Raw genomic sequence first — 24,770 nt, 5'->3', positions numbered from 1 at the left:
TGCTTCAGGCTGTTTCTTACTGATTCATTTCTCCTTTCACCTTCTCTCCACCTTCCTCCTCCTCTCTGTAGGAAGGCAAAATACAAATGGAGTAAACTGACCATCCTCTCTCCATTTCAGGAGCAGCAGAGACCATTTGGGAGGACATGTGGCCTGCCACGTCTCTGGGGCAATCTTCCCAAGGCACATGGAAGCCAGGGTGGAAGAACTCGATGGGGGCCTCTCTGCATCTCCCCCAACAGGACTATGAGGCCCTGCTGGACAGGTGCATAAGGGACCACTGCCTCTTTGAAGACAGCAGCTTCCTGGGCACCCTGAGCTCCATTGGCAGCAGGCCCCTGCTGCAGGAGCCTCGCCTGCAGTGGAAAAAACCCCAGTAAGGGCCAGGGAAGGTGTTTCCAAACCGCACATGCAAAAAGTGTCAACCCAGACTCTCCCTCAAGGGCTCAGGGCTTTCAGATGCCAGGTCTAAGATATATAGGAGAAAAAAGTGTTTTTCTTATTTTCTCTGCTCTACTCAGCACAACAAACACTCTGACTCCAGGTGTGCAGGAGGTTTTCCCCACACACCAAGCAATTCTCATGTGCACACCAGCTGAGTGTCCTCCAATTCGACTTCTAATTCAATTCAATTGTGACACTATCTCCAGGTAGATCATATTGGATCCCACAGGTTGAGGGCTCAGTCCCACAACACTGTCCCCCACTTCCGATAGTCACAAGCCCTGGGTTGTTTTACCTGTGCTTCTGACTAACCTGCCATTAATTAGGGTTCCCATGACCCCTCCTTGGGTTTGATTAATTGCTAGAGAAGCTCACAGAACTCAGAGAAACACTTCACTTGCATTTGCTGGTTTATTATAAAGAATATTACAAAGGATACAGGAAAACAGCCAGGTGGAAGAGATGCACAGGGCAAGGTATTGGGAAAGGGGTATGGGGGCTCCGTGCCCTCTCCGGGTGCAGCACCCTCCGAGAACCTGCATGTGCTCAGCTATCCAGAAGCTCTCTGAACTCTGTCTTTTGGGGTCTTTAAGGAGGCGTCATTACACAGGCATGAGTGATTAAATCATTGGCATTGGTGATCAATTGAGCCTTCAGCCCCTATGCCCTCCCCAGAGGTCAGGGGTGGAGATAAAAGTCCCAACCCTCTAATCCTGCCTCGGTCTTTGGTCTTATTCATTGTCATTGATCCCTGTGAGAAGAGAATTGGGTAAGTTCCCACATTCCCATTTTCCAGATGGAGAAAATGGGAGTAGATTAAGATGTAGCTCTTCCTTAGGCCCTGACCAGAAATACACAGAGTGGCTGCAGCCAAAAATATATCAAGGTACTGTGGAGCCTCACTGAGATGGCGAGGCATTCTTAGTCACAGCCAATACCATCTGCTGGAGAGACAAATTTTAACCTATCTCCAACCCCCTCCCTCCAAATCAGCCTCTGAAACATGTAAATTAAGAAGCTATTAATCACTTTACAAAAGCATTTTTCATATAAAATGCATCAAAAATTCCTTTAAAAGGCAACTTCTTATGTTCAAATGTAACCCATCTCCCCCAAACTGGATTTACACACAGTTTTCAGGAACGCAGCTAGTGAACAGAGTGAAGTCAACCTGGGCTACAGATTCTTCCCTTTTCTGTTCCCTACTCAACTGTCACCATCAATGTCTGCAGCCCCAGATTTATAAAGTCCCTACTATGTGTAAAATTCCCAAGTGGGCCTCCTAAACTAGGTGGCTGCCGAGATTCTACTTCTTCTCTCAGGAAATCTTGTGAACTCTTGATATAGAGACTCTGTCACACACCTGACTCTTGGGGGAACCATATTCACACAAAGACTGAGGGATTTAGTGCTCGCCATAGAGCAGAGACCACCCCGCTCTTATCACCCTCACCCCAGCCCGCATCTCAGCATGAAAAGCCAAAAAAGGCCATTACATTAGGGGTTGGGAGTGGGAAAGAGGAGTAGGGGGAGGATAAAGAGAATGGGATCGCTAGGAAAAATGAGGATACCCGTATAAAAGGTGCTTCCATTTTTAATAGAAACTCCGAGAAAAGGCATTTTTGATACAAGTGCAATTTCTCAGTATCCGCACTGAGTTCTCTAGGGCTCTGACTTACATGAGCTTTAAGAAGGAATGAGAAACACCGTGGGACAGAATCAGTGGCCCTGATTTCACATATATTTTATATCTTTGTCCCCATAAGTCCAGTTTTTGGGGTATGGGAAAACATGGTCACTGTAGCTCCAGGAGTTTCTTTGTTCTTGGTCAGAATGACAATCTGTCTCTCCCCCTAGGAGCTGCATAGCATCCCCAGTTCTATTCTGCCAAGACCAAGAAGCTGGATCTGTGCCAGGGAGTGGGAGGTGAGTCTGCACAGCCCCTGGAGACACATACAGGCCACCTGCGAGCCTGGCCCGACCAAGGCAGATGGATGGTCAGAGGGGAAGGGATGAGCGGATCCCGAATGGCTATTCAGCAGCAAACCCTGAACTCCACCTTGACATGCTCTGTCCTTTGGAGGAAGTTTGTAAAAAGTGGTCCTCTGAGGATACGTGGGGATGCCACTCCCTGCCTGAGCCCCAGATGGTCCTCTGTACCAGTTTACGGGTCTAAATTTTGTTTTGGGAAAATGTGCTCACTCTATTTTAGTCCCACAATGAATACTTCTTCGGACACCCATTCTTAGACTCCCTGGAATAGGGTCTGAGCAGGACTGTCCTCAACTCAACTTGTTTTTGTGGAGCAGACGGAAACAGCCCTAGGCCATCAGGGAAGGCACACATCTAGTGATACCCATTACTCAGACAGAAAAATGGGGACTGCAAGGAGCAGTGCTTTTCCAGAAGAAAATAAATCAGTTACAGCGGCAGGATTTCGAAAAAGTTGGTGTGTTTGAGTCCAAATTCCTGTAGATGGGGCATTCAGGAAGCTAAAAGCTGGTCCAGAAATATGGCCCAATTCTGGGTGTCAAGCTTGGGCTCCAGCCAATATGCCTCACCCTCTGCCCTGTCTACTCCCTCATGCTCCTCCTCCCCAGTGTCTACTTCAGGTCTCCTAAACCAGGCTTGCAGTTGCAATGGGGCGTTTGTTGCATGCAGAAGTCCTCCGCAGACTCATGCAGGGCTGTGCACTGTATAGTTTAGGAGACAGCTGGTTCTTGGCTGCTTTGCAAGCTCTGACTTTACACCAGGACATCCTGAGCCAGGTCGCTCCCTGAATCAGGTTTCACTGAGAAGTATGCTGGCACTCTCTGGTTCTGGCTGAGTGTCCTTCTTGTGCCTCAGCCTGGAGGGGCCAGAGGAAGAGGATTCTTGGGGGAGCCATGTCTTTGCCTCCTGAATGGTCCTTGCTCACCAGTGGGCACTCTCTCCCCCAAGTTCTGGCACTTTAGGAAATGGGTCCCTGTGGTGATAGATGCCTGTCTCCCCATGAATGAGGCTGGCCAGCTGGTCTTTGTCTCCTCCACCTACAGGAACTTGCTCTGGGAAGCTCTTCTGGAGAAGGCTTCTGCCGAGTAAGACAACCACCAGAAACATCCTTTCCCTTCCCTTCTCTTCTTTTCCTCTCTCTCAGTGCTGAGAAAGGGGAATCAGGTAAAGTTTATGAGATGATATACTGAGGCATGTCTCAGCCAACACAGAAGCAACAACACATTTAGGGTCTTTTATGTAGGTGTCACCCCACCTGAGCAAGCATTCAGGAATTTTGCCTTTCCCTAACGGATGGAGTTAAGTGGGATAGTAACCCTGAGTATATATTTTCTCTTTTGCTCCTAAGATGGAAGGAAGGAGTAGCAGACACCTGGCTAAAGAATGACCAAGCAAATGTTCTTACTCATTTGGACAATCTCATCTATGGCATAAATGCCCCTTCCCTTCTCCTCTCATGTTTACTCCTTCCATGGGTGGACTCTCTGGTTCCTATGAAGACCTGCAGTATGGACAGGTGTCTGAAGCCTTTATGGACTTCACTGAAGGGGTGACAATGACCATCAACCTGAAATCACCCCTGACACGCTCTGGGACATCCTAACCCAGCAGAACCCTCATTGGCTGCTACCCACTCAGGGGTGAGAACGGGCTGGGCACTGGCAGAATGCCCTCTTCTCCTGCTCCCATCCCCTTCATCCACCAGCTACTGCTGCTACCTGCATGTGGGCTCCAGGACCTCCACCCAGCTCCTGCACCTGGAGTCCTGATGTTAAACCAGAGCAGCAGAGCTGGGTCCTCAGGATAGGCAAGGCGGCAGTAGAATAAAGATGGCACGCAGAGGAGGGGAGGGAGCTAACAGTTATTAGGTGCCAGCTATATGCAAGGCACTTTCCATGTCTGATTCAGTAACAACCAAGAACACAGAGCTAAAGTAGGAAGCCCTTGGCTCAGCCTTTCCTCCACTAACAGCATCGTGTCACCTCATGCACTGACTTAGCAACTCTGATTCTGGGTTTGTCCCCTGGAAAATGGAAGTGAAAATCACTGTAGAGTGGCACGCCTGGTGTTGAGAGGGTCAAATGAGACTGTGGATGCTGAAGACTTTTGAAAGCCGTAGTGTACCACACCATGATTCTCCTCCACTCTTCTCTCCATAACCCCTGCTCCAGCCAAGCAAGTCTCGCACGATTCCAAGAATAAGCTGCACACAGCAGAGGACTGACTGGGACCTCTCTAGTCTCCCCAGAAGCAGAGGGTGCTGGAGAACGGGCTGGTGGACGGCCATGCCCCTACCCTCCCAGGAATCAGGAAGGTGGGCTGAACCAGGTCCCCCTCTCAGCCTCCCCCTTCTCTCACAGTGCTTCTGTCTGAGGCCTTAGCTCATCCTGGTGAACATTAGTAGCTGTGCCAAGTCTGGGGAGTGGGTAGTCTCTGGTGTGTCCTCCAGGGCCTACCAAAGCAAGTGGTGGGTTCCCCGTGCCTTTGTACCTATTTCCTGGGGTGAAAGGGCGGGTCCAGCCCCTGCCACCTGAAGGGCATCACCCCTGCCCCTTCCCATGGGATACCCCCCAGCCAATCAGTCACCTGGCCCTGCTGGGCCTCACGGCCCTTCCTGGAGCTTCTCTTCACTCTGGGCTACCCTTGGCAGCCTCTTTATCTGGTTCTTCCCTCCCAAGTTCCTGCTTCTTCCTCACACGCCCTGTGCAGCAGTCTCCTGGTTTCTTCCTCTGGTTTCTATGCGTTTTTGAACTCTACCAAGCATTGACAGGGAGATGGACCAGACAGGGACCCTGCCTACAGTCAAGTATGGAGACAACCATAGCTGAAAATGACAAGGACACCAAGTAGATGCTGAGAGAAGAGAGCACAGGTGAAAGGCTGTGGGAGTTCACAAGGGAAGAAAAGACATTCACACACATGGTCTGGGGAGAAGTCAGGAAAGTCTTCACAGAGAGTGACATTGAGATGACCCCTGAGAGATGGGTAGATTTGTAAGAGGGAGAAGAGCGTTCTGGTGGGGGGAGCAGCAGAGCCTGAAGACAAGAATCAGTAGGTTCAATCTTAAAGGGCCTTTGAAATTCTTTAGAGCACCCCACTCCCCCAAAGTCCTCCGATTCCCTTTAACTCTCAAATTTCTTAAACTCAACTCAATCCTAACTTCCTCCTTCTAGATTTCCAACAAGCATATTTGTTTGCATGCCAAGAACTTTTACTTTATCTTCATATTTATTTAACAACACTTACATAGCACTTACTATGTGCTAAATACTATTCCAACTGCTTTACAAATTTTAGCTCACTCAATCCCCACAATACTGCCATGAGCAGGTGTATTAGTTCCCTAAGGCTGCCATAACTAATTACCACAAACTGGGTGGCTTGAAACAACAGAAATTTTTTTTCTCTCGGTCTGGAGGCCAGAAGTCTGAAACCAAGGTGTCAACAAGGCCACACTCCCTCTGAAGTCTATGGTGAAGAATCCTCCTTGCCTCTTCCACCTTTTGATGGCTTAGGGTTTTCCTCGACTTGGGCTTTAGTCCAGTCTCTGCCTTCATCTTCACATGGCTTTCTCCTCTGTGTCTTCTCCCCTTTTCTTCTAAGAACACTTCATTGGGTTTAGGGCCCACTCTAATCCAGGATAATCTCGTCTCAAGATCCTTAATTTAATTATACTTGCAAAGATCCTTTTTCCAAAGAGGGTCACGTTCACAGGTTCCAGGTGGACATATCCTTTGGGGGTCCACCATTCGACCTACTACCACAGGTATAGCTATTAGCCTCATTTTGTAGATCAGAAAACTGAGACACAGAGAGGTTAGGAAATTTTCCTTAGCTCTCACAGATAATAAGTACAAGGAGCAGAGCCACTTTCTCCTCTACCACCTCTCTCCAGGTCTTTGACTTTCCATTCCAAGTTCTCAGCTGCAGGCCCGAGTCTCAACCAGGTATCTAGAACATTGCGCTCACCCCAGCCACCTAAGCTATTTCTCATTTTGTGCAGGTGACCTACAAACATGGACCTGAATATCTAATTAAGCTACAAAACCCCTGGGGGAAGTGGAATGGAAGGGAGACTGGTGTGACAGGTGAACTTCTGGAACTGTCTAGGTGGGGCGAGGATAGGGTAAGTGAAGTCTTCAAAGGTGGTTGCCATTTGCACACAAATTCAAAATGTGTGCTCCTTTAGGTCTCAGGCTGGATCAGGAAGCTTTCAGACTGTGAAGGTCAATCCCTCACACTTAGAAGATGCTTTATGATATATAGACTGGTTTCTCTTTCATTATAATAATTAAAGCTAATGTTTATTGAGGATTTGCCAGCACTGTGTAAGCCCTTTGAGTGTTCATCATCTCAGTTAATCCCCCAAACAATGCTATTTTAAGGTAGAGAGTTTTATCCCCACTTTACTAATTAAACTGATGCTTAAATTAAGTGAATTGCTTAAAGTCACACAGCATGACTCAACCAAGGTCTTTGGTGCCTTGGTCCAGTGTTCTTGCCCTGGCGTGGTTCAGTTCAGTCTTGCACTTATCAAGTCAAAGGTAGACACATACGGATTAGCCGTTAAGTTCTGGTTACACTTAGTGACCTCTGGGCATTCTGATCAGATGCTTGTATTTAGGGTGTTTCTGCCTAAAGGCAGCCCTAAAGGAATGTGGGTTTTACAGGCTACAGAGTGGCTGCAGGGCACAGGCAGAAAGGGAGAACACGTTTAAAGTCCTTCCCCTGTCATTATGAAGGTTTATAATGCTTAACTCTGTATAATACTTTTGAGTATAGATGTCCACATATACGTTATCACTTAATCATTTTTATAGAGGAAAGATGAAGGCTTAGAAAAACAAGTTAAACTTTACCCTTGATAGTATGTGCTGCATTATATTTATTATACCTTAGTAAAGAGAGCTGTCAGAGGAACTGGGTCTATGTGGAAAAATAGCATCCAAAGAATATATGCGTTTTAGAGTGCTGTTGAAATATAGCATCATATTGTTGTTGGTGGTGGTTTGTTTCATAGAAGAATAAGTACTAACATCAGAGATAGATGACGGGTAAAGTTAGTCTTGTTCCTTCCTAGCTATGTGATCCAAGCTTCTTAATTTCTCTGACCAGCAGTATGGTGAAAATTAAGTAAAATGATGGGCTTCTATTTCACAGCATTTAATCTTCTGTTAATCCCATCCAGTATATTTTTCATTTCAAATGTTGTACTTTTTAATTCTAGAAATTCCACTTTGGAATATCTTCCATTTCTCCCTTCATTATGTCTGTATTTCCCTTTACATCCTTGAGAACATGAAGCACATTTATGACAGCTGTTTTAATGTCCTCATCTCTAATTCCACCATCTCTATGGTTTCTAGGTTGGTTTCTACTGACTGTTCTTATTCCTGGCCATAGATCACATTTTCACCTTCTTTATACGGCTAGTAATTCTTTTTTGGATGCTGGACATTGCAAATTTTATTTTCTGAGTGCTGAATTTTATTGTATTCTTTTTTTAAAAAAATTAATTTTATTTATTAGAATTTTTTTTGTTGTTCTACAGTTGGTTTTTTTTTGGTCATTTTGTTGTATGACTGAAGAAAGATAGTAAGCAAGAGTTTATCACTAGCTTTATGCTTGAGATAATATAACACATAAGAAAATTTGAGTCAACATGAATATCTTTTCCCTTTTGTATGTAACTCAAATTAAAATAACAGCAGTCTAGATTTAGCATTTCACCTCTGGGTGTCTACACAAAAGAACTGAAGATATATGTCCACAAAAAATACTGTACATAAACTTTCATAGCAACATTATTAATGGCCCAAAAGTGGAATAAACCCATATGTTCATAAACTAATGAATGATAAAATGTGATATATCCATAGAGTGGAATATTATGCTACCTGGATGAATCTTGAAAACGTTGTGCTAATTGAAAGAAACCAGACACAAAAGGCCACATATTAAATAGTTCCATTTATATGAACTGTTCAGAAAAGACAAATTCATAATGGGTGCCCAGGGTTAGGGGTATGAACAGGAAGAGAATCCAAATTGGCATGAGGGATCCTTTTGAAGTGACAGAAACTTTCCAAAATTGAATAATAGTACTGTCGAAAACTTTGTAAATTTACTAAAAATCATTGAATTCAACACTTTAAAAGGATTGATTTATGGTATATGAATTTTATCTCAACAAACTTGTTATTAAAATACTGGTAGTCAAAAAAATAAATTGAATAAATAAATAAATAAAATACCAGTAGTCTATGTCTCTTCAAGACATTATTCCAACCACTTTTTAATAATACATATTATTATTAAATAAAAGTAACTAAAATAGTGTCAATTCTTAACATTTGTAGAGAGATTATGTTTCAAGAAAACATAGCACACACAGTATCTTACTGATGCAATAAAGAGGAAAAAGCACCAGGTTGTGGGTGTGATAAATTTCTCAAAAGCTGATAATCTGATTTTCTGGTTCATATCACATGTTAACCTGAAATTACCCTTGAGGGTGGCTTACTCTTTCTTTATATGTGAAAAAACTGTTTAAGGTATTAAAGCCAGCTGAGTTCATGTGGTAGATTCATTAGCAAAAAATGTTCTAGTCCAGGTAGCTCATGGAGTTTGTTTTTTCTTAATCCCTTTTGGAGCATAAACACTCTTTAGAATCTTATGAGATATTCTGTCTCTTAAGTGGCTTACTTTATCCTTATGTACATTTGTACATTGCTAAATAAATTCCCTCTCCTAACTTAGGATGAATTGAAATAATCAGGACTTCTGATCAAGATGGTGGAATAGACAGTCCCCAGCATCACCTTCTCCCACAATCGACCAATTTACAGCAATTAAAAAGCAATGACAGCCAAGCTGGGGCTGCTAGAGCTCAGGGGAAGAGGAGGAGAGACCTACAGAGCGTATGAAGGCAGGAGAAGCTGCGATGAAAGGAAGAAAGGACCATTCTGACAATTTCAAGCCCCAGCCATTTCAAGGCTGGCCCTGGTGAACACACAGAGCAAGAGCTGGCAAAAGCCGCAGCTGTGCCATTTGTGTGAAGTTGCTTGGAATCTACAGAGGAGAAGAGGGCCTTGGTGGCCCCCAGGCCAGTAAGACCACTAACAGGGTTCCTGTGGACCCACATAGGAGTGAAGGGCCATAGACAACTGAAAAAAGGAGCCACTCAAAGGCTTGTGAGTCATCACAAGGGACTGGTGCATGGCCCACCCCATGGGAAGTGTTTGGTGTGTGGAGGTGGAGGGGTGGGGGAGACAGGCCCACTGTGGGAACATTGGGGCACAGCATGGACAGCTGATCTGCCCTCCACTCAGCACAGGCCCACTCAGTGGAGGCTGGACAGGAATACAGAATTGCAAGGGGTGCAATTTACTGAAAAGAATCAGGCCCAGACCAGAGTTTCCACACAACCCAGATGTATCAGACTTCACAAGACCTGGAAGTGCTTAAAAGGTCAACAATTAAAACCTGAGCTGCACAAAAAGCCTTCCCCAGAGAATCAGCAGCAAAGCAACAATTTAGCTCAACCACAGGGCTCAAGTGCTGGTCCCCACAGGAAGTTCCCCCATTTTAAACCAAAGGACAACAAGAACTAACCACAGGACAACAAATTAGTTCCAGAGCAGAGCTTAAATGGTGAGAGTAGCTAATAATCCATCACAGAACTGAAAGAAGAAACAAAAACCCCACAGATCAGAGACAAAGCTCTGATATTAACCAGTGAAGGTCTAACACCAAAGAACACCTATAAAACCGAAAAGAATCAGAAGCCCCCCAGGCTCCCAAGCTGGGGTGGGGAGGGCGGAAGGCCTCAGCTACACCTCCCCAATGTCTGCATCCAGTCCAGCAATGATGGAGCTGCCGGCTGAAGCCCCCTGGGCTCCCGAGACAGGGCGAGGGGGGCTGAGGGCCTCGGCCACACCCCTCCGACATCCCCATCCAGCCTAGTGATGACCCTGCTGCTGCCAGAAGCCCCTGGGCTCCCAAGCCGGAATGGGGGGTGCCATCGGCCTCTGCCGCATCCCCCCACCCTCTGCAGCCAGGCCAGTGAAGGGGCCGGCCATGGGCCAGCCCTGCCGCCTCGTCTCTCCTCCTTTCTCTCTCCCCCCACTGCCCCCTTCTCCTCTCCCCCTTCCCCCCAACTGCTCCACATCTACATCTCAGAATGTAAAAAATGATAATAATAATAAATAAATAAACATTTAAAAAAAGAATCGTTAAAAATCATCTGCCACTCTTTCCTCCTCCGATCAGGTAAAGTAGGTAAATATTCCTAACTCTTAGGAAAAGAGACTCTATTACCATTTCAGACAGATTGTGGCTTATTTCTTTGAAAGAAAAATATTAATGTTTATGTGTGAGCAAGGTAGACACTAGAGACCTAATGCAGAACATCATGCTGGAAAAATAGTCTGTATTGGATGCGAGAGACCTGCAAAGTGCAGATCCACAAATCTACAACGATGCTTTTATTGGCTCGAGTGATAGACAAATGCCAAAATAGTAAAACCGGACAGCCGTAAGTGATATCCGTAAGAACCTGTGTTTTTGTAGAAATAAAATTAAGAGAGACAGAGAGGCAGAGCAAGAGAGAAAGAGAGAGAGTTCCCAGCACTGAATAGTGGAAACCAGATTAAAATCCTCCTTATAATTTTACATATGAAAAACTTAAATTTTGTATTACAGTGTTATTAATGATTCTTTGGAAGCTCCCGTGATGTTAGAGCACACTGACAAACACAGAGTTAGGGATGCGATAGTTGCATTCCTCTGTGTGTAGCTGTCTGGAGTGCTGACAGCAGCAGGTGGACGGACGTGGGTAGCACAGGAATTATCAGGGAGAAACCCCGAGTCAACTTGGCAAGAACGTGTATGAAGAAATCCAAACCAAAAAATAAATGATTAGGTAAAGAATCTTTGAGGTCTTTATGGTTCAGAGAATACATTAATTTTTGTCTCATCTGTCTTGCAATGGTTTTTTTCCCTTTTTTTCCAATTATGATATAATAGATTAAAAATACTTAGTTCCAATCCTGGATGTGCCATGAGCTATATATTAGAATTTGAAAAAGTTACTTAACATCCATAAATCATGAGTTTCATCAACTATGAAATAAAAATATTAATACCTATCTTACATATTTTATTAAGGCTTAATTAGAAAATAATTATAAAAATTCTATGTAAACTCTAAATGTGCCTTATCGTTTTCCTAGTTTTCTCTGTTTCCTTTTTTTTTTTTGACAGTTTTTTTATTGAAAGATGATGGATTATATATATTTGTGGGGGACAGAGTTGAATATCAATACACGTGTACGGTACATGGTGATCAAATCAGGATAATTAGTGTGCTCATGTTTACAAAACGTTATCAATCTTTGTGACTCCTAACTAATTTCCTGCTAGCCCTCCACCTCTAATAACCACAGTTCTGTTCTCTTTTATTTTCATAAGTTTGATGTATTATTGTGATTGTTTCTTTCTTTCTTACTTTTCTTTCTTTATTTTAGTTCCCACTTACGAGTGAGGACATGTGGTATTTCTCTTTCTGTGCCTGGCTCGTTTCACTTAACATATTTTTCGGTAAGTTCATCCATGTTGCTGTGAATGGCAGAATTTCAATCTTTTTTATGGCAGAGCACTATTCCATTCAGTATATATACCACATTTTCCTTATCCAGTTGGCTGTCGATGGAGAGTGTTGGGCCTTCTCTTTGGGCAGGTAGCTACATTGCTTAGGAATTATTTTGATACTTTGAAGGTTTTTTTTTTTTAAAGATGACCAGTAAGGGGATCTTAACCCTTGACTTGGTGTTGTCAGTACCATGCTTACCCATTGACCTAACTGGCCATCACTATATAGGATCCAAACCCGTGGCCTTGGTGTTATCAGCACCACACTCTCCCGAGTGAGCCACAGGCTGGCCCCTGATACTTTGAAGTTTTAAACACTTTTAGGAAAGGTCAAGAGAAACCTTTATTTCAGGGACAATATGACTCTACCACTAAGTTGTAGACTGTCTGGGATCTCTAGTAAAGACTCCATGTATTCAGTAAGGTCTTTTGACCTTTGAATTCATATGATTCCCAGCCCTGTGTGAGTTCTGGGAATTGTTCTTCTTACAGTCCAGTCTTATGGGATTTCACTTTAAGAAAGCACAGATTAGATGCCAGCCAGACATTTTCTCGAGCTCTTCGTTTATGTAGCCCCTCCTCTTAGATACCTTGTATAGCAAATTCAAGCTGTCTTGGTCTCCTTGAATTCTAGAATCTGTCTCTTGGAAGACTGAGAGGTCCTTTTGAGTTCCTCTCCCTGCATCACTGTCCAAGAACTTACCTTCAGGAAGAAAGGCTAGGTGATGTTAGGGCTCACCTCACTTGCTTCCCTCCTCTTGGGTTCACAGTCCTGCGCTGCCTGCTGTCCAGTATCTGGAAATAGTTTCTTATATTTTGTCCCATTTTTAGTTGTAAATGGTAAGAGGCTGACACAAGACAGTCTTTCTCCTTCATGGCCAGAAGTAGAAGTTCAAAATGATGGGCTTTGAAAATAAACAATACCAGGTTCAAATGCTAGCTCTGACATTTAATAGATTTGTGACTTTGAGCAAGTGACAATCTCTCTTAACCCCAGTTTCCTAATCTCTAAAATTTTCAAAGTTGTTTTTAGCCTTAAATGAAGTAAAGTATGTCAAGAACCTAGTCCAGTGCTTGGCTCAGAGTAAGTGATTGATTAACGTTACCCGTTGCTTTTATAATACAGAAAGTAAGATTCAGTTGTCTGCAAGGCAGCATAAAAATAAAATAAATAATGACACTATAGAGCATCTACTAAAGAATTGCTAGCATGCCCTCCACAATCTTGTCATTCTGCATGAAAACGTTTCCTTTCTATCTTCAGATGAAGTACATGGGAGCTTCTGAGCCCTAAGGAGAAGATTCTGCTTCTGAGGAAAGACGATGATGGAGAATTCTGGTATTTGACTGGGGGCTTGGGACATGGGGGACACGTGGCTGAGCACGGGGGTCTCCAACAGTTATCACGTCTTCTGTTTCTTGTCCTCTTCACCATCTGTCTCTGTCCACAGACTTGGGTTCTGGTGCTGGCTCTGTCCCATAGGAATATGTGATCTAGAGAAAGTCATCTCCTTGATCTTGAGCATCAGTTTCTCCCTCTGTAAAATGGAAACAATGGTATTGATGTACAGGGTAGAATAAAAGGCGATCCTGTGGTAGTCCCTATAATTGTTCCTGGCACATAGTTGGTGCAATCGATATTATCTTCCTTGTCTTCTCCTAAGAAGCCAAGGGTTCCTTCCCTCACCCTTTTCTAGAATTTTCAGCAATGGATTAAAATGTCACTTGTAGAACAACAGGTCTTGTGGGAGGGGAGGGGGCCTCTGGGTGGAGTCTTATATATCAGCTTTCATTAGGGTTTGGGCTTATGAAAGAGCTGGATCCCATGCCTAATGAGATCTCTCTTTTCGTTTTTCAGAAGAGCAAGATGAGTTCCATGCTTGGTCAGCTGACCCTAGTTTGGACTGATATCACGTGGCCAAGCCACTGTGAAATTCAATTTGATTGTAGCAGCCTTATGTAAGAAGCTATGAGAATGACAATACCGCCAACTGCATGTGTGTGTGTGTGTGTGTGTGTGTGTGTGTGTAAGTAAAGAGCACCTGCTATTCTTTTTTATCCTAGGACCCCAAGAAATTCTTACGTATCTATAGAGAAGTCTCCGAGCCAAGCAGAGAAACAATAAATTTTAGAATCTATTAAATCCGTATGTAAATACCTAGGGCTAATATTGAAGGCTGTCACAGCATAGGTCAGATGATAAATCACAATCTTGCCTGAGTTATGGAGCCCATAATAAAATAGAACTAAAACACATGGAGCATCCAGAGACCATGCAGCTCACCTCCCCAGGGAGAAGGGACAAAAGTTTGGGAAAATAGGACAGGAACCTGGGCAGAGGGACAAGCACAGCTCTGTGCTTCAGCTGCGGTGGCAGCCTGGAGGGGTCAGGTAAGAAGGCCTGAGGGTTTCCAGACTCTGAGAATGACAGCTATTATTTTGTTTTCCAAAGAAAACAGGAGTGTAAAACTTAATTTTCTCAGATTGGATTGAATCAAGTAAGAGGACTTTTACAAACAAAAAACATGTTTCATTGGGTCTTTACTTGGCTTTTTGTTTGTTTTTCCCTCCTGTGGGAACACTGAGTGTTCCCAAAGTTGCCTATTAATTTAAAAAGAAGTTATTTATATCACGCTTATTTCTAAATAGAATTTGGGTCAACCTACAATAAAAAGTGCAAATGAAGGAATACAGCAAACCATTTATAAAATTTAAAAGGCAACAAAGTAGTAATAAATGGATGAGGGCTAGGTAAGCATTTGATTCTACCAGGAAAACTAAATTTAGGGCAGGTTCTATGGCTGATTATTCAATTTAGCTCTGAGATTCCTAGCAGTCAAGGCAAAGAAGGCAATAGGATGATTCTTTAGTGCTTGTCTGATTAAAAAAAGCATGCATCACCAGGATATATATTGTTTCTCCGACCCTGAATAGAATTTGCAAAACATGTTTTTATGGGGATGGGTATTGTTTTTATTAGCAGTTGTGTATAAACTGCAGACAGAATCTCAGTATGGACCTCCTCTCCCTCCTTCCATAGCCCTGAGTGAGAACAGAGGGGAGAAGAGGCAAAGAGAATAATTAATAGGGAGACTCGGGGAAATAAAGGAGGCAGAGAGAGGGAGTCAGATGAAACAAAGCACATGCCCAGACAGTATCAGAACTGGAGCCCCGATCCAGGTCCTCTGCGCTTTTTTCCAGTTCTCTCTCCCCTTTATGAGGCTGGTTTCCCTGAGATGATGTGGAATGTCTAGTTCATCTGCATGTGGCTGTTATGATATGGGTGGGAAGATGGTGGAGGTCCATCTGCAACTATGACCATAAATCATGTCACAATCAACCCTGCAATTGTATCGCACACATGGAGGCAGCATCAGGAAGTGTAAAGAGCATGGGCATTGGAGCTTAGCTGTCCTGAAGTCCAGTTCTGGCTGGCACTCTCACCAGCCGGGTGACTTTGGACAGGTGACCTAACTTGTCTGAGCCTCAGACTCCTCAACTGTGAAGTGGAAACTGCAGGCACAGGAACATTTCTGACACCATTTTGTGTCAGTGTTGCTTTTAACGTAATGTCAAGTCATCGGCGTGTGCTTTCTCAGCCCCTGATAAGGTTCCAGTGAGGGTGGTGCCCTTGGCATGCTCTGGTTTTTTCCTTCCTTCTCACATCTTGTGTCTTGTCCTTCATGGGGATATGTTGGATTTGGCATATCAGAGGCCACCTTAGTTCTGGCTCCTGGGCAAGGGCCCCAGGTCTGGCCACAACCCTGGGCGATCACCTCCACTGGTGTCCCTTGTCCTCTACTTACAGAACTATGATGACCAGAGGAGACTGCCCCTCGGTTCTTCTGGAGAAACACTCCTCTGAGTCAGACTGAGTTTTATCTCAAGGAAAGAGAAGTGAGTCACAAGCGGTGGCTGGACATACCACATCGTACCCTGCATGTCTGAGGCCTACCATGTGTCAGAGTTTCTCCTGAGGGTCTTCTCCTGGAAGGACATTTTTTAGTAAGAACAAAAGGCATCTCCCAGAGTTTGGGGCCCCCTTGAGTCAGGGGTCAAGGAGGTCAAAGTTGGAAATGGCAGAAGCCAGGGTCTCTGCTGCCAAGATGGAAGAGAGATGGGGGTAGCAGGAGGCCAGGGCAGCTCTCTGCATGGACTACACCCCTCCCTCTCCCTTCCCACTCTCCTTCCACTAACAAACTACCACCACTAGACACCAGGATAAAAAGATAGAGCAGACATGACCCTGTTCTCCTGAGGCTCGATGACTGGAAAGGACGCAGACAGCTGAGTAGTCATTGACGTCACAGTGCGTCCAGTGCGAGCATTCATATACACAGGGTGTTAGAACACCACCAAAGAGCAGCACCTGAGCCATGCTCCATGCCTGGGGAAGCAGGGATGGCTTCAGGGAGGTGGTGACTCCTAGGAGAGGCAGAGGGGTTGTTCGGATGGGGGAGGCAGCATTACCTGCGGGCTCAGATCACTCAGTTACTCGGCTAGTGTCTGCAGCTGAATCAGCATGCACACATCCCGGCCCAACTTACAATTTTGCCTGTGGTGGTTTTAACATGACAGTCCTTCAATGCCAGCTGTTTGTGATTGTTTTGTTTTTTATGTCTTGACCATGGGTAGTTTGACTCGATCTTAGGCATCACTGCCATGTCAGACCACTGGGTCTTAAAATATGGCAGGAGCAGTTAGATGAGGGCATGGGGAGATCCAGGGGGTGTGCTGTGCCATGTGGCTGGACTGCTGCGCACTTCCAGGAGAAGGGAGAGGAGAGGTGTGGGAGCTGGGCAAGCTAAGGAACTTGGAAGACGAACTTCTCAGGGAAGGAGATATTGGTCAAAATGTTCCCAAGATGAGCCCCAGGAGGAAACTCTGTCTCCCCCCCGCCGCCCTCTCCAGTGAGATTGGCAGCAATCCCAGTGTTGTCATCTCTGGGGTGAGTAGTCAGTGGAATTCCATGTGGCCAGGACTATTTTCAAGGCCAAGACTGGGTTTCTCCCAGGATGTTAAGGGGTAAGGGCAGTAGGTACACAGATCCTTGCAGACCCTGTTCTATTGAAAAAACACTACATCACCTATTGCGCCCTGAGAGTACCCAGGCTCTACTGTTTCTGCACCAGTAAGGAGTAGAGATTGGCCCTTTAGTCAGGTGCTCATCACTGAGGGCCCAGGGCCCCAGGTGCATGAGTAATACCTGTACTTTCTTCTGCTTCTCTCTGCCTGGTGTTTCTTTTGCCCATTTCACTACTTGTTACTTCCCTCAAAGTCAGGGAGATTTGGAGAAACAAGGGAAGTCTGTGAATGCTACAGTGGAAAATTTAAGACAATGCGAGGTCAAACCCATGGATTTCAGAGGCCTGGAAGCCATGAGACATTAGTATGTGCACACGAGCCCATTCATACAGGTGAATGATTGTGTCCTTCTGTATGTCTGTTCTTGTAGGAGACAGTGGACCAAAATGAAGGGTAGAATGAATTCTTCACCAAACTCTTGGAAAAGGTAAGTTGACCAGGTGTGGTCGGGAGGGATGGGAGGAACAGGGACAAAGCACAACGTGGAATTTTATGAAGTATGGGCTCACATCTGCTTGACGCTGTGTATAAACTATGATTTCAGGCCACCTATTCCCCAAACTGCCACTTTCGATTAAAGTCCTCAAGTTTTTAGACAAGTGAGTACAGCCATTGTCTCCAGAAGGCTCCCGTACAAGGATTTTCTGTTCTTGGAAGCTGCCTTGATTAGCTGTAAGAGAGGCAACTTTAATCTTCCATCCCTGAGAAAATGGAATGTAGCGGAGTAGAGAATCAGTGCTGGGAACAGGAGGGGTGGGAGGTATGACAATAAGAAGCTCCCAGGGAGGCCCAGAGAGAAAGGGCCTTTGGGTGGTTGCCTGGAAAAGGGGTGGGACTGGTAAGAAGGCATTAGGGAGGAGGAAGCCCTATGGCCACACACCTTGTCCCCGGGAGGTCTTTCCTGGGGCTGACCCAGACCTGAGCCTAACAGGAGGCCAGTGGTGTAAGTGCAGGACTCTGAGGCCGCTCTCTCGCTCTCACCAGCAAGACACTTAGGAATAGGGCAGTAAACACACTGGAAATCTGGGATCTCACATTTGAGCGATGTCATGAAAACTGAAAGAACATGAGCTCCATGTTAGTGACATTCCCAATTTAAATTCCCAACTTACCTGCCTTCTCCATCTCATATTTTGCTTAATGTAGCCAGAAAGGATAAATCAGAATCTCACCTGTGTTGTTTATAAAAATTTTCCTCCACACCAGTGGTTTTCAAACATTTTATGCTGGTTCCTTTAATCAAATAAAATCCCATAGAGAATCCCAATATATAAAAAAACAGGTAAAAAATTGTATATTATGAAAATGTATCAGTTTCATAAATTCAAATATATGATACTTGTATTTTATTGATATATTTTAAATTCAAATGTTAATGTAGTAAATTGCTTTTGATAAACTCTAAAATTAAAATCTGGAGTATTGGCTGATGACATTTTATTAAGAATAAAATTTAAACTGAATTGTTTGCTGAACTTCTGAAACACTTCTGTAGAACCTAGTTTGAGAATCACTACTCCCTGTAAGCCTGCTTCTGAAGGGTCCTGCCTTGCTGGGGTGCCCTGAACTTGCAACCTTGTTAAAAAGCATTGTAAAATTCTTATGAATTTAATGACATGTCTAGTCACATTTCTTATGTGCAATATAACGGTTTCTGCTTAAAAATGGCACACATACCATGTTGAGTATATGCTGGAGGACTGCCGTTCTGCTTTCACTTCAGTATCCAGAAATAAATGCAATTCAACTGCAGAAGATCCTAAACTACATGAACTGGCCAAGTGAGTGTTTTAGAGTCATTTTGCAGGCCCCAGAGAGGACACAGCTTTTCTGGGCTCTGGCTCTCTTTCCCTCAGAGGGACGTGTGAGTTACTGAGCACTGGCCCCACCCAGCAGCTATGTTTTACACCAGGATGGGCTGTGTGATCTGACAAAGCATTAGAGAAATTTATGCAGCTTTGAAAATTTGAAAACATTTGAAAAAAATGTTTTTTGTTTTTTGCTTAGTTTTTTGGATGTGTAGAGATATGTGGCAGTGAAAAGGAAGATTTCTGCCATTTTGCTTGTTCGAGATGAACAGCTGAGTACTTCTCTCTTGGCACAGCAATTCCATGTGGAAGAACTGCACCCATTCCTCAACCTGGGGTATAACTATCCATTAACTACCCAGGGAGCTTGCTCTCTGATAACTCCTATTTAAATCAATTAAACTACAAAAATCTGGAAGGAGAGAGCACAACACCTAGGAGGACTGCAATAGGTAGAATGGATGCTTTTATACAAAGCCTGGGGTAAATGATAAGGAAAGCTTAAAGTCCACACAAAAATATTTTATACATATATTTGGAGTGAGAAGAACATGGAAGAAATAGGCTGATTTCTCCAGGGTGAAGAATGAACTTCGAAGAGAAAAAAATAAAGCAAGATAGTTAAAGATTATTTGCTCCCTAAGATAAATGATTGCTTCTCCTTTTACAAAGCCAAGATTTCAAACCCAGACAGATTACAGTCCAGGGTATCATATGACTCAGGGTTTGAAATAATTTCCAGATGGTTTCTCAAAGCCAAATTTGGTTATCAGTAAAAGAGCCAGAAGGGAAGACTCTAGAAATTATAGAACATAAGAAGTCTCTTCCCCCACCCCCTGGGAAAATATTCTGGGCTGATTCTAGAAAATTATCTAGAAGAGGTAGCTTGTGCACATTTAAAAATTTTTAAATGCCTTGATCACAAGTATGCAAAACGGTTTTCCAAAGAATGTATGAACAAATTGCTTTCATTTGGTCCTTTGAGGGGGTTACTGGATTGGCAGATCAGAGAAATACTGTAGATTTTGGAAAAATATTTGGTAAAGTCTCTCATGATAAATTATGAAATGTGGGTTGGAAAATAGTAACAGATGTATTCACAACAAGTCTTATCACCACTCCCAAAAGTTGCATAAACATAAAACTAGAGATTTCTGTGTTACAGGTGAGAGTCTGTATGTCTAGGTGTTGAGAGGACAGTTCCTAGGTTCTGTCCTTGGTCCCATTCACTTCCCCAAGTTTTGTTAATGGCGTGGATAAAGACAGGGAATGTAGGCCTATCAAATCTGCAGATGGCACACAGCTGGGAGGAGTCATTCATGTAACAGACAGCAGAACTGAAACTTAGAATGTTCTCAACAAGGTGTGCCCAGGCCACAAAGATGTAATGTAGTCAGGATGATAATAAACCACTGCCATTTTGTGATTTTTAAAAAGTTGGTTGTACAAATTCCTAACAGAAGAGACTTCATTTTTGTGGTAGTTTATATAAAAGATACTTGATGAATTTAATTGACCTCCAGCTAAACATGGGCTAATAGTCTCAAGTTGCTGCTAAGTAAGCAAATACAAACTCAGCCTGCATTTAATGGTAGCATTTAGGTTTGGCTGTTTGAAACTGGGTTCCAGGAACATTAGAAATCAAGAGGGTTTAGTAAGTGTTCCATGAAATAAGAGGGGTTAGATTCTGTGGTCAGATGTACGTGGGAAGTTCTGTACCACACAAAATTTCAATGTTGGCTCCTTAGTGCCTACTGTCTGCTAAGGTGCCTGGTGAGTAGAGAAAAGAGTCTATGGAGAAAAAGTAGCCCACCTTTATTTGACCACAGAACTCTTCCTCTGTGGAACATCTCCCTTGGAATAAAACTTGGAAAATGCTGACTGAAAATCTTGGATGTGATAGGCCTGCTGTACTATTTAATCAAATCACATTTGAAGGATTGTGTTCAGTCTTAGTACAGAATTTTAGAGAGATACCAGAAAAGTATGGGGTCCAGAAAGGGGTGATGAGGGTTTCAAAACTGCATCATTTGAGCAGTAATTGGGAAGCATTTAGATGTGTAGAAGAAAGGGGAGAAGTCAAAGAGGAGACAAATCCAAGGCTGGCCTGTGGCTCACTTGGGAGAGTGCGGTGCTGATAGCACCAAGGCCACGGGTTCAGATCCCTGTATAGGGATGGCTGGTTAGCTCACTTGGGAGAGCGTGGTGCTGACAACACCAAGTCAAGGGTTAGGATCCCCTTACCAGTCATCTTTAAAAAAAAAGAAGAAAGAAAGAGGAGACAAATCCCATATTGTGCTTTTTCTGGAGGCAGAACTGGGACCAGTGAGTGAATGTTACAGGAGGTTCCTCCGGACTTACAAGAAGTTTCTCCTGACTGGAGCTCTCCATCCCTGTGGAAGAGCGAACACCCATAACTGACAGACCTTTGTCAAGAAACCTGAGGAAAGAATCACCCACTTTGGGTGGAAGCTTGTGCACGTTGACCTCTCAGATCCCTTTCAGAGTTGCGTCTGGGACTGATCCTGTCTGCCCTAGGTGTATGCAGGGTGTGTTCCTCTGGCTCACTGTGTAAGCCCAGCTGAGCTATGACCGGGCGTCCTCTGCAGGGCTTTGCTGTGCTCCATGGGTGCAGAAAGCAAGCCCTTTCTCTCCATGGCGCTCTCTCTCTCTCTCTCTTTCCACCCACATGCATGGTGGTCGTTAGAACCTAAGGTGGGCTCAGCAGCACTGCCTCCTCCTGTTCAGAAGATGGCCATGCCATCCTGGGCCACCCTCACGCAGACACTTTCTGTTCTTTTATAGATCTGGGGCTCACCCAGCCCCTCTTCAGCCTTGATGCCTGCTAGGGGGATCCCAGCTCTGAGGGACACATCTTCTCAGGTGTGTGGGCAGATGTGAGCCACTGGCTGAGAGCTTTGCTCTGCAGCCAGGCTGTCTGCATTTGAATCCCAACCCCAGCCCTCACTCGTGTGACCTTGGACAAGCCACCGAGCCTTGCTGTGCCCCCCAGGTGCTCATCGGAGGCATGGAGAGGCAGTTGCAACCTACTCCGTAGGACAGATGTGGGAAGGCAAATGGTGACACAGGTAAGGTTCTGAGGACAGAACTGTCGTCTAACAGGAGATCGGTATTAGCTGTCAGGAGCAGTGGTCTTCTTTCCTGAGAGTGAGGACAAGGCAGCACGGGGTGGTGGTTACTAAGAGTTCTCCAGGTTTACAAGAGGCCTCTGCAAGAACCTTAGGGCCCTGAGTTTTTCACTTGGTGACAGGGGCGGCGGCTGCTCCCGTGTGCAGATCAGGAAACCGGAGCTCAGGGAAGTTAGAGGACATGCCGTGAACTCAGCTTTCCTCATTCACAGCCCTGTGATTCTTCTAACCAGTGCTCTGCCTTTCTAAGGGGACGACGTAATCAAGCGTGATTATCCACACTGCAGAGAGGCAAAGGGAATCGATAGTCTGAGGGGGCTGCGAATACAAAAAGCAGACTTTGTAGGAACACAGAGACCATGTAGGATGGTGGGTAGGTGTGCAGGCGCTGGAGCAGATCCCAGCCTTGTCACCCGCTGTATTAACTTGCACAAGATCGTAACCTCTTGGAGCGCTCATTTCATCCTCTAGAACATGTGGAGTGAATGCCTCCCTCAGCTACTAGGCATAAATGAAGGAACCCAGGGAAAGCGTGTAACTCAGTGCTACCTGCAGTGAGGGCTCACCAGAGATGGTGTGTGCTGGTGCTTTGACCCTCTCTCTCTGGTGCTGGGGGTATTTGAACATGGTTTACAAAGCCAACCATTACGCTTTTAAATTTTCAAAAAATGATGAAATAGAAGAGGCATCCTTAGCCACCCTGCGCCTGACTCCTTCCGTAATTTGGTTTTAATAATAGTGAAAAAAAGCTACTGTTTTTTATTTAAATCACATCAATGTGGCCATGTCAAAATATCCTGCTTCACTAAATGGTAGCTATTGTCGTCCCCATTATCACCTCCACCCTCATCACTTCTCCAGGGCTGCTATGTTCTGGCTCCTTCTGTCCTTTCCTAGCAAAGGTGAGGGAGCCCTGGGCTGGACTGGCCAGGGAGGGGAGGTCAGCTAGGGATATCAGGCATTGAATGGGGCCGTCTGTAAGTCACACACTGCTATGTGGAGGGCTGATCGCTGCCTCCGGGGCCGTGGATGGAACTTTCCCCTGGCAGCTTTCCCCTTAACCTGTTGTCATCAGCTTAATGCATCAGGTGCCCTGAGCATCCAGGAGTTCAGGGACCTGTGGAAGCAGCTGATGCTCTATCAGGTAAGAACAAGTCTTAACGACACCCTCTTTGGAGGATGGCACTGAAATGGCAATTCTGCAAAGCCATATGAGCTACTTCTCTCCCCCACAGCCTTTATACCCTCCACTCACCACGTCTCTACTGTCCTGTCAGTGAGCCTTCCCCTCCTTCTGCCTCCCCTGTGCTCACAGAGCCTGTTGCAATAGTCTCCTGAATTTCTAAAACACACATCGGATCACATTGCTTCCTTATGCAAAGCTTCTCTAGACTCTTTCGGAGAAAAGTCCAAACTCCTTAGCACGCTTGGCATTTAACGTCCTTCATGAATTGCCTTCTTCCTGCTCTTCCAATCTCTACTCACAACTCTTGCACTTGTCTCTTGAGTCACAAAGTTGGAACCACTTCAAAGTGTGGATAATGTGCTTACATGAGTGTACTACCTACACTCGCACTGTCCATACAAAATGAGAAAATGACCTCTCCCTTTCTCAGAAGCCTTGTTGCATAAGAAATGGGAGGTGGTAGGATCCCAGCATGGACCCTCTGCTGTATTCATATGCCAGTGGTTGGCCCTGCTAGGCATCCCAACAGTCCCTCTCCAGCATTGACATTGGGGCACACAGGGGCTCCAAGATGGTGTTTGGAAATGCCTGGCTTCTATAGCCTCTGGTTTTGGTTTTTACTTCGCAGGAGGTTTTCCACAGGCAAGACAGTAACCAGTCAGGATACCTGAACTGGGTGCAGCTATGGGCTACCATGAGAGAGGCAGATAGGCACAGGATGAGCAGGTGCTGCTGGGCACGCGGGGGTGTGACTCAGCTGCGGGGAGTAGGGGGATGTGCGACGTTCCAAAGTGACCTTAATACGCAGTATTATTCCCCAAGATATGGATCTGCAAACTGCAACATTTATTGTTATTATTATCATTATGATCATAGCTAACATTTATTGAGAGTTGGCACATCCAGGCTCCCATTTATCTTCAACATCACCCTGTTATAATCCCCACTTTACAGAGGAGGAAATTGAAGCTCGGGGAAGTTAAGTAACTTGCCTGGGGTTTAAATACAGGACTACCAGGCTCCAAAGCAGACGCTCTTGACCACTAAGCAGGCTCCCTCCTGCCTTTGAGGCCAGTAACCCACTTGATAGAAAGACCCTTATGCTGGTAGCCTAAGGGGGCAGGGTGGGAAATGGAGATAAAATAAAATCAATTAAATAATTAAACAATTCAAAATGAACCCCATGAAAATGATCCCCATGCTATCAGGATTCAGGTCCCTGATGTGCAGGGACAATTGAAGGGGCCTGGGTGGGAGGGGTGCTGGGGTTTTGTACCCAGCCCCCACAGTGGGAGCCTGTGTTCAATGCAGGACTTGTGCTCAGTGGTAACGTCTGCTGGCTGCGGTGGTCCCTGCCTCCAGATGGACTTTGTCAGCTTCGTCCTCTCGCTGCTGCATGCGGAGAACACTAGTGGGGAAGAGAGAGGGCCAGGACTTTCTCTGCGTGCCCCATGA

The 24,770-nt window shown here is 44.9% G+C and overlaps 1 protein-coding gene across 1 annotated transcript; it reads left to right on the top strand.

Moving 5' to 3' along the window:
- Positions 1 to 212: 212 nt before the first annotated feature.
- On the top strand, positions 213 to 24,770 carry CAPN14 (calpain 14). The gene is given in 21 exon segments (XM_063077756.1): positions 213 to 376; positions 967 to 982; positions 2,313 to 2,370; positions 3,151 to 3,220; positions 3,222 to 3,273; positions 3,385 to 3,521; positions 3,916 to 4,062; positions 4,064 to 4,076; positions 4,688 to 4,750; positions 6,440 to 6,494; positions 6,497 to 6,524; positions 13,352 to 13,460; positions 15,896 to 15,917; positions 15,920 to 16,004; positions 16,006 to 16,092; positions 16,999 to 17,035; positions 17,543 to 17,599; positions 18,896 to 18,953; positions 23,027 to 23,031; positions 23,205 to 23,273; positions 24,678 to 24,770. Coding segments are annotated over 21 exon segments (1,425 nt in total).

Source organism: Cynocephalus volans, chromosome 14 (genome assembly GCF_027409185.1).
Source record: "Cynocephalus volans isolate mCynVol1 chromosome 14, mCynVol1.pri, whole genome shotgun sequence".
NCBI classification, from domain to species: Eukaryota; Metazoa; Chordata; class Mammalia; order Dermoptera; family Cynocephalidae; genus Cynocephalus; species Cynocephalus volans.
Note: the sequence above shows the minus strand (reverse complement) of the source record. Positions and strands in the feature narration are given on the sequence as shown.